General features: G+C 47.9%; 1 protein-coding gene across 4 annotated transcripts in view; it reads right to left on the bottom strand.

Annotated features, from left to right (window-relative positions):
- LOC147249308 (uncharacterized) overlaps nt 1-15,000 on the bottom strand; it is a 92,684-nt gene that overhangs the window by 40,895 nt on the left and 36,789 nt on the right. For all 4 annotated transcript variants that reach the window (XR_015109287.1, XM_086179380.1, XM_086179378.1 and 1 more), the window contains exons 2-3: nt 10,629-10,863; nt 6,705-6,834 (exon numbers count right to left, since the gene is read on the bottom strand). Coding sequence is in view for 3 of the 4 variants with exons in the window: in XM_086179380.1 (XP_086035506.1) it covers nt 6,705-6,834; nt 10,629-10,634 (136 nt within the window). In the remaining variant the exon portion in view is untranslated. The remainder of the gene's footprint in view (nt 1-6,704; nt 6,835-10,628; nt 10,864-15,000) is intronic.

The raw sequence follows: 15,000 nt of genomic DNA, 5'->3' as shown, positions 1-15,000 counted from the left end.
AAAGCTCTGAATCATCACCCAAAGATGTTGCAACCCCCTGCAGGTTCACCTCCCCGCTCGGCGGCTTCAGCACCCCGGACTCCGACAGCTTGGGCTCGCATTGTAATTGTGAGAGTGAGAACAACACACTTTTGTCATTCAGTGACTCACAAATTCTCACTAATTCCAGCACCACAAAAGCCTCTTTTCACAGCAGTGACACACGTTTTTCCTCAAATACACCTTTTCTGGGAAGAGGAGTCTTAATCTGCTGGGACTTGACTTGAATTTGTTCTGGGAACCGAAGACAAAGAAAATCTCTGATACAGGAACTTTCTTTTTCTTTTACTTTGGAGCACTGCAGTCCAAATTAGGGTGAATTAAATCATAAATATAAAAATGCAATAACATGTTTTTTTAAGGTTGATTTTTTTTTAAGTTCTGTTGAAATTTGCTTTTAAAGCAAATTTCTGTTCATGTTTAAGGCCTTCAAAGTTCCTCTGACCTGCTGAGAGGACGAACTTTAAAGGATAAAACAACCGACTTCCATAATTTTTGCACAATTATTGTGAAATTGTAGATTCAAAATATATTTATGCAATTATGATTTTACTATATTTTAGGAAGCATTTGTTTTACACAATTAATTATTTGTAAAAACTTGTATTTCCTTTCATGTCCAAATGTACTCCAGAACTCTAGGCCTGATTCACACGTCGACACTCATAAACACAATTTAAAAAATGATATTGACAACATTTTACACAACACTTTGACATCTGAATTTCCTGCTTAAATTAAAGCACCACTTCAGCCTTCATGTTTTACAGTGGCTTTATCAAATTATGCTGATATTTTGCAGTGAGAATTATTTTCTCTGTGACTAAAAAAAGTAATTAATTTAAAATGAAAAATTTCGCTCTTTATATTAGAAGACTTATTTCAAATGAAACTTTATGGATTTAAGGCTGATTAATTAATTAATTATTACTGCTTCTTAAAAATCACCTCATTTACAAATTGTTAACCTTTTTGGGGGGAACTAAATATTTGAATCATATATGAATTAATAATAATATTTCTGAATCTTTTCATGTAGAAAATTGACTCAAGAATTGAATGTCTAAGATGTTCAGGAGTCCAAGTCTGACAGTCGTCGACCTCGTCAGTGGCCGGGAGGTCCGAGTGTATCGAACGAGGCTTTCACATGAACGACATCGACACGGCAGCAGAAACACACGCGTGCATTTCTTTTGGAAACCATCTCTTGTTTTCTTTCAAAAGCTAGGCCTCTGAGAGCATCCCACCAGCTCAAGAGACAGGACGTGGGAGGGGGCTGGGACACGAGATCATGCCTTATATGGTCAAGAAAACCAGTACAGTGCTGGTGAGATTCTTTGCAGGGTGCAAGACAGCGGACAGGAAATCTGAGAGACATGGGAGGTCGCTTCATAATGTGGGGGGGGGGGGGGGGGGGGCGAAGGGACGCAGAACCCGATTGGTTGATTGTTTGAATTTCTGCCTCTGCTGATGTCCAATGGTGAGGGTTTCTCCTTGGATCAGCCTGGAGTCTCATTCTAGCTCCGTGTGTGTGTGTGTGTGTGTGTGTGTGTGTGTGTGTGTGTGTGTGCGCGAGGACTCAGCTGGTGGGAGACAGCGAAGGAAGGAATGTGCGTGGCTGCTTTACAGCTGAACCGCTGCGTCTGGGCCCACAACACCTGACAACCACTGGTGTTGCTGTGTGGACAGAACTCTGCAGAACCAATCAGGGCCGCGCAGACGGCCTGTAAATCCTGCTCGTGTTCTGATGTCATGAATTGCTGGCATTACATGCAGTAGTTGAGCTTTTGACTCATGCAGTGAGAACAAGCTTGAAAATATCACCGCAGCGTGAACAAAGAGTTCCCAAGGAGTGAGGGGAGGGTGTGTGTGTGTGTGTGTGTGTGTGAATTTGTGACAGTGTGTTTGAAAATATGTGAACTATGTACTTCTCTCTCTCTGTTCTGTATTTCTGGACTGGGGGAGCATCTATCTTTGATGGCTGGGGTTCAGACATCCAGGCTCTGTAGCTGGCGGTTTTTGGAAAATCACCATCTTTGCCAGGCAGCTTGCCAAGGCTGTCACCCCCCCCCCCCCCCCCATCAGCCCCGGCCTGCAGGGCTGGGCCCAGCTAAATTACATTTGGTGAGATCTTGTCAAGGGTGCAGCTTCATTCAAACCATGGAGGTTTTGGTTTGGCTGCCTGGCACAGATTCTTCATTCTTCACTTATCAAATGTGCTCAGTCCCCTCACGTCTGATCTCAGCTCTCCAACTCTCACCGCGCAAAACGCTGAGCCTCCAACCAACCTGAGAAAGCAGATCATCTTTTGTCCCGTCCGCTCTTCTACATGCATCCGTGTCACATTCACAGGTTTTTGCACCCCAGTTCTCAGGAACCCACACAGCTCTTGTGAGCATCTTTTATTGATTCATAGTGAACGTGAGGCCGATCAATTCCTCAAACAAGGGAGGAAGTCGCAAGATGATCATATTCCATGTAATGACATTTTTCATGAAACTTTTGGGGCCACAGGCACGGGAACATGTCCCATATTCACGTTTGAGAGGACGGAGACGAGCAAACAGCGCTTCCAAGATCATCGGCTGAATAACTGTGGTCACAGTTGCCCGGCGATGACAGTCAATAGAAAAATCCAGAGGGAAAACCTGGAGGTTATTAGAACCTGATACAGCAACCAGAGTCTCACAAGGAAAAAACCCAGATTCTTTATTCAGCACAAGGACCGAGGTAGTATCAGAGTACTTCTACATACACAGGAAAAGTACACTTTCAGGATCGGTTTCAAGTATCAGGTTTTTGAAACAAACATGAGAGTTCAGTTGTGTTCTTCACCTGTTTTTCATCTATATTGAATTACTGGTCAATGTATTTTCAATATCTGTTTATTTGAGCTTTTCTGTGGAGTTTCTCAGTGGGGGGGCGGGGGGGGGGGGTCTGATGGAGTACAGAGTTCAAGCAGAGACAAAAATCAACCAGCAACAAGCCGCTCCGCTCCTTGCGGAAAATTAAAGTGTCAGACAAGGAAAAATCTATGCATAGCCTATACACAAGTCAACACCCACACACATTTTTCTCTCCCTCTCTCTCTGTTTTCCTTTTTTTCTCAATGAAAGTCTTTGACACAGAAGACACACATCTCCAGCGCTGTTGCGAGCCCTCCACACAAAGACGGCTAAAGTTCATCTCATTAACTCCTGACAAGCCCGCGCCCGCTCCCTCTGGCACAGGAAGTTGAGTGATTAAGCACTCCTGATGCAATCCCGGCTTCAGTAGCCTTTCAAAAATAAAGGAACAAAGGAAGACCTACACATTCAAATCTATCAGGACAAACACACACGCACGCGCATGCACACACACACACACACACACACACACACACACACACACAAAATGCACCCCTGAGTCCACGTTGACAAATTCTTTAACAAGCTGTGGTTAAAAGGAAGCTGGTTTTACTCTGACTCACCCCCCTCCTTTCAAACAGTTTACTGGAAATAAAGAGGGAGGAGGAGGGAGGGGGCACTTTCAGAGAAGTCACGTGACCGAGCTGGGCAAACCACAGCACAGTGAGCCTTTGAGTGCAGTAGGCCGGGGGGCGGGGGGGGGGGTGAGGCATACGCCCAGCGCAGATGGCCCTGATTTGAGTTACAGGAGATATGATCCTGGGAGTTGGCAATCAAGAATTCACAGCCTGTTAACCCTTTCATGCCTGTTGGAAAAAAACCCACAAGCCAGGAAACAACTTTATTATCCGGTTACAAGCAATCATGGACTCCATCCATGCAGCATCCTCCGAGACGTCTGCGTCATAACCGAAGAGTCCTGTCCAGCCTGCCGGCGCTCCCGTACCAAGCTACAGATTTAAGAGGGGGAAAAAAGAGAAAAAAAAGCTGATGTTCATGACATCAGTGTCTGGAGCCGTTAGAAAAGGCATGACTTCATTATTCTTGAATAGTTCTGTTGAATGAATGTGGAAAAAAAACTAGAGTTCTCTGCTGCTGGGCATCACGTGCACTTGTGGCAGGAAGTTGGCGCGTGCAGGCTGGGTGAAATACCACGGGGTTTAAGTCAAGCTGCTGCCACCTACGAGCGCAGCGGGCCAAGTCAGCATCTTCACCCAGCTGTGCTGCCACAAGGTGGAAACTTTCACGGGTCTCCTGTGTGTGTGTGTGTGTGTGTGTGTGTGTGTGTGTGTGTGTGTGTGTGTGTGTGTGTGTGTGTGTGTGGAGGGAGAATGTTGCAGGGGGTCACATCCTTGATGGCAGCATTTAACTACTCAGCGACTACATGGATCATGATTTGTATGTACACACACACACAAACACACACACACACACATTATACATATATACATACACACACATATGTGTTTGTGAGTGTGTGTGTGTAAAGAAAAAGACCCATATAATTTTGCAGTCCAATCCAAACTGTTTCTACTCATTTGACTTTCAGCGCAAGTCCACAGTGAATCCACGCCTCTGTGTCCACCTTAGAAAAGTGGGGAAAAAAGGGCAAGTTGTGGTCAGGCGAGGTTCAGAGGGGGTCGGCGCAGGTCCTCCCCGGGCAGAAGAGAGAACCCCCAGAACATCCGAGTGACGGGAAAAGTCCCAGAGAGGAAAAATGTTTCCGAGTGTGGCAGGACCATGCAGGCAACCTGCCCCCAGATGCTGCCCAGTCTCACAGCACACGCAGCGTCCATACCCTGGGCTGCCAGATATCATCAGAGGGAGAGCGAGGGAGAGAGAGCGATACACAGTGGGAGACGAACAAAGTGCGTGAGAAAGAAGAAGGAGGAGAGGGACAGAAAAAGAAACAATGCAGGCAAGACTATGGCTGTGCACTGAGACAGCAGCATGCGACGTCACTTCTAATCTTCCCCTCGCTCGGGCGCAGGACAAACAGGCGATGCTCCTCCCGCGTCGCACTGTTTGTCAGGGAAAAGGAGTTCTTCAGCAGCGAGAGGAAGATCTAGGCTGCGTCCTCTCCTCCCGCGCCGCCGGCTGTCTGGCTCGTCCACCCCTTCCGCTCTTTTCTCACCGTTGGGATGGGAGCAGCAGTTTATCAGAAGGTCCGGTGATGTCAGAGCTGCAGTCTCACACGTGCGGTCTGCACGGCAGGGCTGTCGTCAGTGCCAACCTATCCAGCCTCCCCCAGCATGAGCGGATCTCGCAGCAGGTGCTGCCCCCCCATCCCTCGCTAACCAGCAGCAGCAGCACGGATTCTTCTGCCACATTTTCGAATCCAGTTCAGCTCAAGTGTCCCAAACCGGGATGAAAATGCAAGTGGTTGATGTAATCTTTCACTTTGGTAAACCGCAAATCAATGCCCTAGGATAACATTACATATTCTGTGTGAGTAAAGGTCATTTGTAGTGAAAGGCACAGCTTCCATGGCGAATGGAACCAGAGCTGCGGGTGAAAGTCCCTGAATGGAAATGTTCACCAAACACATGGATGAGAAACACCGCTGTGAGCTGGAGAACGCCGGCGAGAGCCGAGTGAGACTCATTTAGGAACTTCAAATAAATCACTTCTGATTGCTTGTTGACTTCTTTTGAAAAACAAATCAATTTTTAATAGCAAGTACTTTTCCTCAGACTAAAAAGGAGTTGAGGCCGAATGTGACAACTGCTGGTATTCAAACCGTGTTTGCGCGGGCTACTTATGTTCAGCCATAATGTTGTAAAGTAACGTTCAATACAGTGATCCAAACTCTCTGTTTTGTTTTTTTGGCTTTAACTAAAACCTTCACACACCAGCAGATGGGATGTAGGGATTTTCTAACTAGTGACCAGGAACCAGCGGCTCGGGTCATTGGGTCCTTCAGACTGACTTGCTGATCCAATGAAGCACGTCAGTGCTGCACTGCAGCATCTCGGCTGCATCCCGGACTCCCTCCTCAAACCAGGCTTGTTTCTTGTGGCCTGCTGTTGTCAGAGCAACAGAACGTATTGGCGAGTTGAAAATCATTTGTGGCTGCATGTGTTTCCCTGCCCTTGACCCGTCTGGCGCCTCGACCCCAGTTGCTGGAGAGAGACGAGCCTCCGTGAGGATGAGCAGCAACCGGGAAGTAGCGGGAGTACGTTTGGCCTCATTCCTGTGTGTCCGCTCATGATCACCCGAGAATGGAGACACAAACGTGTGTCATAAATTGTGATGCATCGTTGAGACATTTGCAGGCCTGCTTGATACCAGAACAGTTGGAGAGGACATTTCATAACAAAGGGCTGGAAGTGACGGGAGCGTTTCAGTGGAGGGAACCATTGCTGCTCTGTTAGTCATGATGTTGTGAAAGCACTTGTTCCTGCTGAGGCACTGAGGTGGGGCCCAGCTCTCTCTCTCTCTCGCTCTCTCGCTCTCTCTCTCTCTCACACACACACACACACACACACACACACACACCAACAACAACAACAACAACAACAACAACAACGTTCACTTAAGAGAAATTGCTTCGGCTAATTTAAAGAATATCAAGGGAGTTCAAAATAGATAAACACCCCAAAAGGAAGAGCGCAGGTGAAACAGGAGGATGTAGGTCAGGGCAGCGGGACTGAGGGTGCTGTGGGCCAGTGGAGAAGGTGCAGGGGTAAAGCAGTACAACAGAGGGTGATGAAGATGTGTGGGGAGGGGCTTAAGGTGATGTAGGGAGCTGGGTGTCACCTGTGCAGGTTGAGTCTGCTCCAGAATCCTGTCCAACCCCTGTAGTCCCGTCAGCAGGCTCTGGTCCAGATAGCCGAGCTGCCAGAGCCATGAAGTAGGGAGGAAACTCTCCTGTGGCTGTGCCTGCACCCTGCTCACACACACACACACACACACACACACACACACACACACACACACACACACACACAAACATACGCTGGGTTAACCACTGCTGCTCGTCTCCCCAGTGATGTGAAAGTACTGCAGCTGTAAGAGACATGGAGGTGAGCAGGGCACCACGTCTGATTGTAACCCAACCCCCAGGACACTTCACCAGTGCGAAGGATCCCCACCATGAGGGAGAGAGAAATAAATCCTGACCCGCGAAATTTGCTTCCACACTTTCATAAGATTCTTCCCCTTTTGATTTTGTTTCAGTGCTGCTTCAGTTGAACTAACGCAGCGATTGATCTGCTAAGGCTGTGATGAATATCCAGCGTGGAACGTGGTTCCTGATGGGCATCCGCTACCTGAGGGGAGAACGTGTGGCTCGAGTGGCTCGGCTGGGGTTGTGCATTCAGGGAGCTTAGACGCATAAAACGGAAAGGATTTGGAAAATCCCGCAGATTGTTGATCAGTCGTGAGCCCTTTTTAAACACAGAATGCGCGAAATTTGCGGCCCGATGGGAGGTGAGACTTTGCCGTCGTGTCTGTGTGAAAAGGAGGCGTAATATTCCTCTTTCAAAAAAAGCCGCTACTTGTGTGGGCGTAAAGACGTGACGTGATGTCCAACACAAAGTTGTGCGTGAACAGTGACGTGCAATATTTCTGTCGGGAGAATATTCATCCCTGTGAAAGTCTGTCAGTCTGTAACAACAGCAGTTCGCCGCTCTGGCTGCCAGCAGCGTCAAGGTCGACATTCTCTGAGGTGTTTGATGCGGGAGAACCGGCGAGCGTTACGTTTGCGTCATCAGACACCTCCACCCGCCAAACACCGAGCCGGCACATTGACGGCTTGGACTTACGTAGCAGTAGAGGCGGCAATAAGTGAACCCTTGGAGGAGGAAAATGTGCTGCACTCTGTCTGAAACCTCAGAGAAGATGGGCGGATTAGCGGCTCGGTGAGAAAGCGCCTATGGCAGCACACCTCTACACAGCATATCAGCAGGCCCTGCTGTGTGAATCTGCTCCACACATGTGGAACGCTGCACTTCTGGAGAATGTGCTAACAAGCCGGGGGGGGGGGGGGGGTATTGATATCCGACAGCCAAAAGGAGCTTGTCGCCGTAAAACAACGGTGGAGCCTGTGTGATCGGGGAGCTTAGCAGGGAGAAAGAGGAAGTGATTTGAGGGAAATAAATCCTCAGTACTCAGTTCATCAGGTTCATGCCACCAAAACACTAGGACGGAGGGGAGTGGGGGGGTTGAGGGGTGAGAAGGTGAGGGCTCGAGACTCAATTAACACAATGAAAACAGACGCCAAGAAATGCAGTGTTTTTGGAGATGCTCACAGCTCATTACTTTAATGTTTCCAGGCAGAGGGGAGGCGTAGGAGGGCACTGGGAACCAGAGAGGATGCTAGTTAGGCTACGGTACTATTACAGATGCCACTCAGGTGATTTCAAGCCCCAGCACATCCCCAACATCCTTGAAGGCACAGACAGCTATGAAAGCTTCTGCCCTGAAATACAGTTGTCGAAGAGAAACACACTCAAAATCACAGCTTGAATCTTTCTGCCAGGAGAACAGAACAAGCTAATCACAGGCAAATTACTTGTGTTTAGCGGGATAGCTTAGCCAGAGGATGATTAGTGGGTAGTTAGCAACCATGGCAGCAACAACAAACCCAAAACAATCGTTCTCAGTGGGCGGCGCTATCCTCCGAACCTGGCAGGCTGCATCTTTAATCTTGACACCCTCTTCTCTTGTTAACACTGAAGTCTTTGATGAAATCTGCCATTTTTTTCTCATAATGGAGACGTGCCTTAATCTCCCTGGCAGCTGCTCCATTCAAAGCTCTGCCTCTGTGTGTGTGTGTGTGTGTGTGTGTGTGTGTGTGTGTGTGTGTGTGTGTGTTGCACTGAAATATGTCCATCTGCACATCGGTGGCGTTTGAAGTGGGGCACTTATGGCAGCTGCAGTCGTGGACGGAGAGGCTTGGAGAGGGAACAGACAAAGACAGGAGAATGGGGGGTGGGGGGGTGTCTCACCACCAGTGTACCCAGAAGGTGGGAGGCTGATGGCGGGTGGGGGGGGGGGGCATTGTTAGTGAGGATGCTAACAGGTGCCTCCAACCGTGAAACTGATGAACCTCAGTCAGGTTGGGGAGTGAATCCGCACGCACACGTGAGGAAAATACTGTAATAAACGACTAGTTTTCATGATTACAGGGTTATGTTGAAGCTTTAAATTGAATGAATCAGTGCTGTCAATCTTGCCCAATAATTCAGTCTCTATCTTTTAACTTTTCAATGATATGAATTTAAAGGTGCCGTGTTGAGCATGTCCCCCTCCCAGTCAGCAGGTGTCTCTCTCACTCCTGTTGCACTAACCTAGTCTACTAGTTACCAGGTTAACTCAACTGATAACACCTGATAAACCTGGTACCAGCCTGTGCAGCTCCTGCCTCAGACATCCGCAACTGTCGACCGACTCGCCAAGCGACCCGGGTGTTTAGCGGCTCGGCTCGCCTGCAGTGTGAAAAAGGCAACCCGCGTCCTCCCAGGTTTCAGGCGACCTTCCTGTGGCATCCTGATTGTGTCTCTGTGCCGCCTGTCAGGCTTCACCTGCAGCTTCTGCTGCTCCCTTCCTGTCGAGCCAACAACTCCATCCTCCTTCGCTGCAGTGGCGCTCAGACATTTTCCAGTCTGGGCCGAGTTTGTCTGCTTTGTAGAGAGACAACATTGCAATGCACGCAACGACAACGCTAACGTTCGACTCTCCATGTTGTTGTTTGTTTACATCTCAGTGTTCCGGCGCACGTTTGTGTGTAATGATGACCTGTCAGCGCCATGACGTAGAGAGAGAAAAGCACAGGCACGCAGCCTCACAGCGGGAGTTCAGACCCGGATCTTCTGGAGGCTTGAATGCGCCTTAATGGCGAGCAAACGCGGGTTGACACGCGTTTTTCAGTGAGAAAAGGGTATAAAACATATTATGAGGTAAATTTAGACTTTCATTCTTCACCTCTTTAAAAGTTATGAGTATGTATTGTTATTTTTTTATATTCAAATTGTCCAGTCATGTGACCATTGGTTTGATGTGATATTATCATTCGTATCATTGACCAAGTTCTCCTTTGACAGATTCTCAGAAACGTGATGGAGACAAAGAGATGACAGCAGTGCAGCAGAGTAGCTGTTGGAGAGTCACCCAGTCTCACTGATGTGCTCTTCACTCTGGGACCTGGCAGCTGAGTTGGACCTGATCAGTAGAACACGGTGTCTTTCCTGTCCCTGACGACAGCTGTAAAATTTCACCTCTGTGTGCAGCCACCAAGCTGGTTAGAGGTGCAAACCACCAAAGCTGCATGAGGGAAATTCCCAGTGAGGAGTTGGGGGTTTTCCAAGCAAACGACTTATCAATTACAACATTCACATCCACAGTGTGAATGCAAATGTGCATCACCTCAAGGCTTTGGTGAGCACCAACAAGCATTTTGTCTGGATTGTCAGCAGGTCACAAGTTACATGTTAGCCATTAGTTTGATTTGTGCCCTTATTTCTCGTCCTCGGCATGGAAAACCTGGTCTCCCCATTTGGCTGATCTTCCTGTTTCTAGCTCCTCCAAGAAGGTTGGTACCTGACAGTAAGAAAAGCCCCTCCATCTAAACACAGGTCCGAACTGTGGCAACAAAATTATCAGTGCCAGCTGTGACTAAAACTGAACCATGAGAAACAGTGCAGATCCTGCAACTTGCTACATTGTGCAACATAGACTCACCCACATACACGCTTCCAGGTGGACTTTGGAGACGACGGTCGTGAGAGATGCTCCCTGCTGATCCCACCATCCTGCCCCCCGTAGCTGCCATGCCCACACTCACAGCACCAGAGCCTGCTTCCACTGCCGCCACTTCCTGCTTGGGACAGACTATTTGGTCTGGTCAGGATGGCTTGGGGAAATCCACAGGGTCCCACTCATATGCTGCCAGGGTCACCAAAATTATGTGTGGTCCCTAAGAGAGACAGAAAAAGAGGAAGGAGGAGAGAAAGTAGTGAAAACCTACGTGGGAGTGAGTCCACCTGCTGGAAGGAGCTTTGAGTCAGTGGAAGATCTGTTGGCTAGCAGCAGTGAGTCAGATCCTCTCAGATAAAACTACTGGAACTGTCCTGGGCTCCTTCCAGCGTGGAGCCGATCCGCTCCCCTGCACTGCTGAGGGAGCGGCTGCCTCTTCTGCTGCCTCCCCTGCCTTCACGCTGTCAGGCCTTCAGGAAACGTAGCACGTTTGTGAACTTGAAGAGTCATTGCACGTTATTCTTTAATATAAAATTTATCAGGTGGCTGACACACAGGAAACAGATGCACTAGGAACGATGAACCCAGCAGCGGAGGAAGAAGCTGACATAAACACCTCCTTGGTTCCATCTTCTGTCAGTTATTCTGTTTATTCCTGTTCAGTGAGGAGATCAATTAACAGAGTGAGGGACCCTGCTGCCTCGGAGGGGTGGAGTTCAAGTTTGCAGTGACAGCACAGAGGAATCAGTGGAAGGATTTGATGTTCAGAGGAACACACACACACACACACACACACACACACACACACACACACACACACACACACACAGACACACACACACACACACACACAATCTAAATTTCAAAGATACACCAGAATCTAACCCAGCCAACTTGAAAGCACCTTTGAAATGTTTTGTATTTTGCTCTTTTAGGTTTTTCTGCAAAAAAAAAACAAAAAACTTGAATTTTCAAGGATTTGTTTCTTCATCTTGATAAGAATTTTTAATTACTTTTTTCATTAAATTGTATATTTTTGATTCACTTAAGGACAAAACACACACACTCTCTCTCTCTTACACACACACACACCCCTCTGTCTCTGACACACTGCAAAACCATCACAATCATTGGAAGTGTCATCAACTGTGCCTCAATTATTTTAAACAAACAATTGTAGCGTTTCATTGCTTCAACAAAAGAAGAAAAAAGAAAAAGGGTTCCGAGCAACCTCTCATAATTGAGGGATTTTATTTCACACACTTGGTTTGCAGACTCATTTATTTTATGCACCAGTTTAATTTGTAGCAAAGGTCAAACTATGAGGATCACCTGAGCAGGTGACAAAAGGAAAGCAGTAGCAATGGGGAAGCATAAATGGAGGCAGACCTCACCGCTGCACCGGCTGGTCATGCCAACGAGGCGAGGACCAGGGGGGTCCTGTCCCTCCTCTGACCACAGGGTCAGCGATTGGGGGGGCGTGGCCTGGATCCTTGCACATAAAGAACAAAGACGGCCGATGTTCTACGTGTCTCGTATGTCTTTTAACTCACGCTCAGATGTGTGTGTGCGCGTGTGTGTGTGAGGGTGCTGGTGACGCACGTCACATTACGCAACAGAGCACCAAAGTAATCTGGCAAACATGGGGTGGGGCTGGAACTTCCGGGGCTGCATGGCATGATGCAGAACAGGACCTGACAGGACCTGGGAGGGCAGGCCGGTGGCGTTTGAGGAAGCACTTCCTGGAGTTACATGAGAGAATATCACCGGGCAGGCGCGGTCAGGCCCCAGGAGCTTGACTCTACTTCAGTCAAACAGAGAGGAACAGTTCACGCTTGTACCAGTGAAGAAACCCCCAGCAGTGACCCAGTCAGCCCAGTGCCCCCTCCACATACACCCCCACTGTAGAAAGAATGAGTTTATTCATATCTAGGCGAGTGCGTGTTTGGTAAACACACACGGACAGCGTGCCAACAGGGCGCGCGAGCGGCACTGACTCAGAGAACCTCCTCTCTTTGTCTAACGCTGCGTCACTGCAGCCCAGCCCTCCTCGTGCAGGTAGCAGCGGCTGCCTCGTCACCTGCACGTCACCCGGAAATAACGAGCCACCAGTGGAGCAGGGAGGGGAGAAGCAGCTTCATACACAAGGAGGGAAGCTGCTCTCCCTCAGAGAGGCCCTTCTTCCACCTCATGCACGGTTCACTGTCAACAAAGCCATCTCGGCAGGTTTGTATCTCCACAGCGTTCCTCCATCCCATCTGAAAAAAACAAACACTTTTTTATTAAAAAAAACCCTGTAAACCACAGCGGGGAGCTGATATCAAACTGCTGTTGATGTCCTGTAAGTGTTCACCTGGAGCTGGGACACGCCGCGGTGAAGCGGAGAAACAGACACGGAATACAGCTTCCTGACTCAGCAAAGTGGGTGTCAAAGTGCCCAATGAAGGAGGATGTGAAAGCTGATTGGCTAACAGTTGCTACTGAGCCAGTCTGCAGACCACCTGCTTTTAACGGCAAAGAGGACGCTGCCGCCATGAAACTGGACAGCTGACATGTTGCCGATGTGCTGGGGAAGCTCCTGCCTGCCCTCCAACTCCAGCCTCACTTTTCAGTCAGATGGCGTCCGTGATCTTCCCAGGCGGCAGACACGGATGCTGTTGTTAGTTTATGGTGGCGAGAGCAGCTGCTTCCAGAGCCAACCCAAACCAGACATTAATGGGTGACCAGAAGCTGACCAGTCATCGGTGACCACGGCCACAGCGCCGTACGGGCAGTAACAAGTCTCTGCGGTTGTCAAGGACCATTTAAGCACATTAGACACATTCACCGCCTCAGAGACGGCTGGAGGCTCAGCAGGATAAACATTAGAGGTTAGCTGGTTCTGAAGCAGGACCTCTGAGGGAGGTACCAGAACACACACACACACACACACACACACACACACACACACACACACACACACACCTTAAGAAGCCTTTCCCTGACACATGAACTCAACAGATAGAAATGCAGGTTTGGGTTTGACTTCAGGAGTGTTTTCCCAATGTTCAACTGCTGAGGACAGATTCAGGTTCAGAGTGAAGCCACGACGGACGGAGTCACAGACTTCCACCATACTAACGTGGAGAAATGTCCAATATTGTGGAATTTGCTTTTATTGATATAAATAATGAATGAACGACAAAAAGATCCAAAAGACAATGCAGAAAAACCAGAGTAAGATGAAAGAAAAAGTAAAATTGCTTTTAAAAATTATTCAAATAAAGACACAAAAAGCTAAATATTAAATGAAGGTTCAGTTACATAGAAGCAGGGGTCGAGTGTTTCCATGGAAGGGTCAAAGGTCACTTATCTCAAAGGGAGATGGGGGCACATTCCAAATCTACCACACTGCCATGAACCTGTTAGCATCAGGGGATCTGGGCCTGCGCCGCCATCTTAGATTGAAGAAACACAAATGTTAGCGGCTGTTCTTCAACGTTAAACCCAGGCACGTTTTCTGCTTTCCTGAGTTCATTTGATGTGATTCATCCAGTTTTAGTAAACTCAGATTCTAACAGGTGGAATCAATCAATGCAGAGTTAGTTGTTTTGTTACACCAGTAAAGATGAACAGGCAGGAGCTGTTTAGCATGAACATGGAGACACACACACACACACACACACACACACACACACACACACACACACACACACACACACACACAGACTCTGTATGTGTTCCTACACTTTGATTTTAATTTTACAAAGCTGACCTGTGAGGTACAAAAATAATGATGATGACTAAAACACAGAAATGTGGATTGTTAATCAACAGAATAAAATACTAACAGATAAATAATTCGATAAATTCTAACCCTTGTCACACACACAGAGTGAAAATTAATATTCAGCTTTTTCAATGACCAAAAAAAACACCTGAATAAAACTGATGAACTTCTGGTTTGGTCAGGTTTGGCTTGTACTGGCTGTGTGTGTGTGTGTGTGTGTGTGTGTGTGTGTGTGTGTGTGTGTGTGTGTGTGTGTGTGTGTGTGTGTGTGTGTGTGTGTGCTGCGAACAGTTATTGTACATGATATTATCAAGACTCCTGGGGCCTGGAACGCGCGCGCGAACACACACACACACACACACACACACACACACACACACACAAAGCTTCCATTTACAAGGATCTTAGGAGTTCAACTCTGAGGGACTCTGGTGAGGATGAGAGTAAATCACGAGACGTCAGGCAGCAGATTCGTGTCTGCAGCCTCCTGAGAGAGAAAATGAGTTCTTAACCAACACAGCTGAGAGTAATTGTGCGACTACGGGAGACTTTATTTGCCAAACAAAGTAAAAGCCTTTGTGCTATTTG

The sequence above is a fragment of the Aulostomus chinensis genome, chromosome 15 (assembly GCF_037954235.1).
Source record: "Aulostomus chinensis isolate RoL2024-O1b breed Wild chromosome 15, RoL_Achi_v1.0, whole genome shotgun sequence".
Classification (NCBI taxonomy): Eukaryota; Metazoa; Chordata; class Actinopteri; order Syngnathiformes; family Aulostomidae; genus Aulostomus; species Aulostomus chinensis.
Note: the sequence above shows the minus strand (reverse complement) of the source record. Positions and strands in the feature narration are given on the sequence as shown.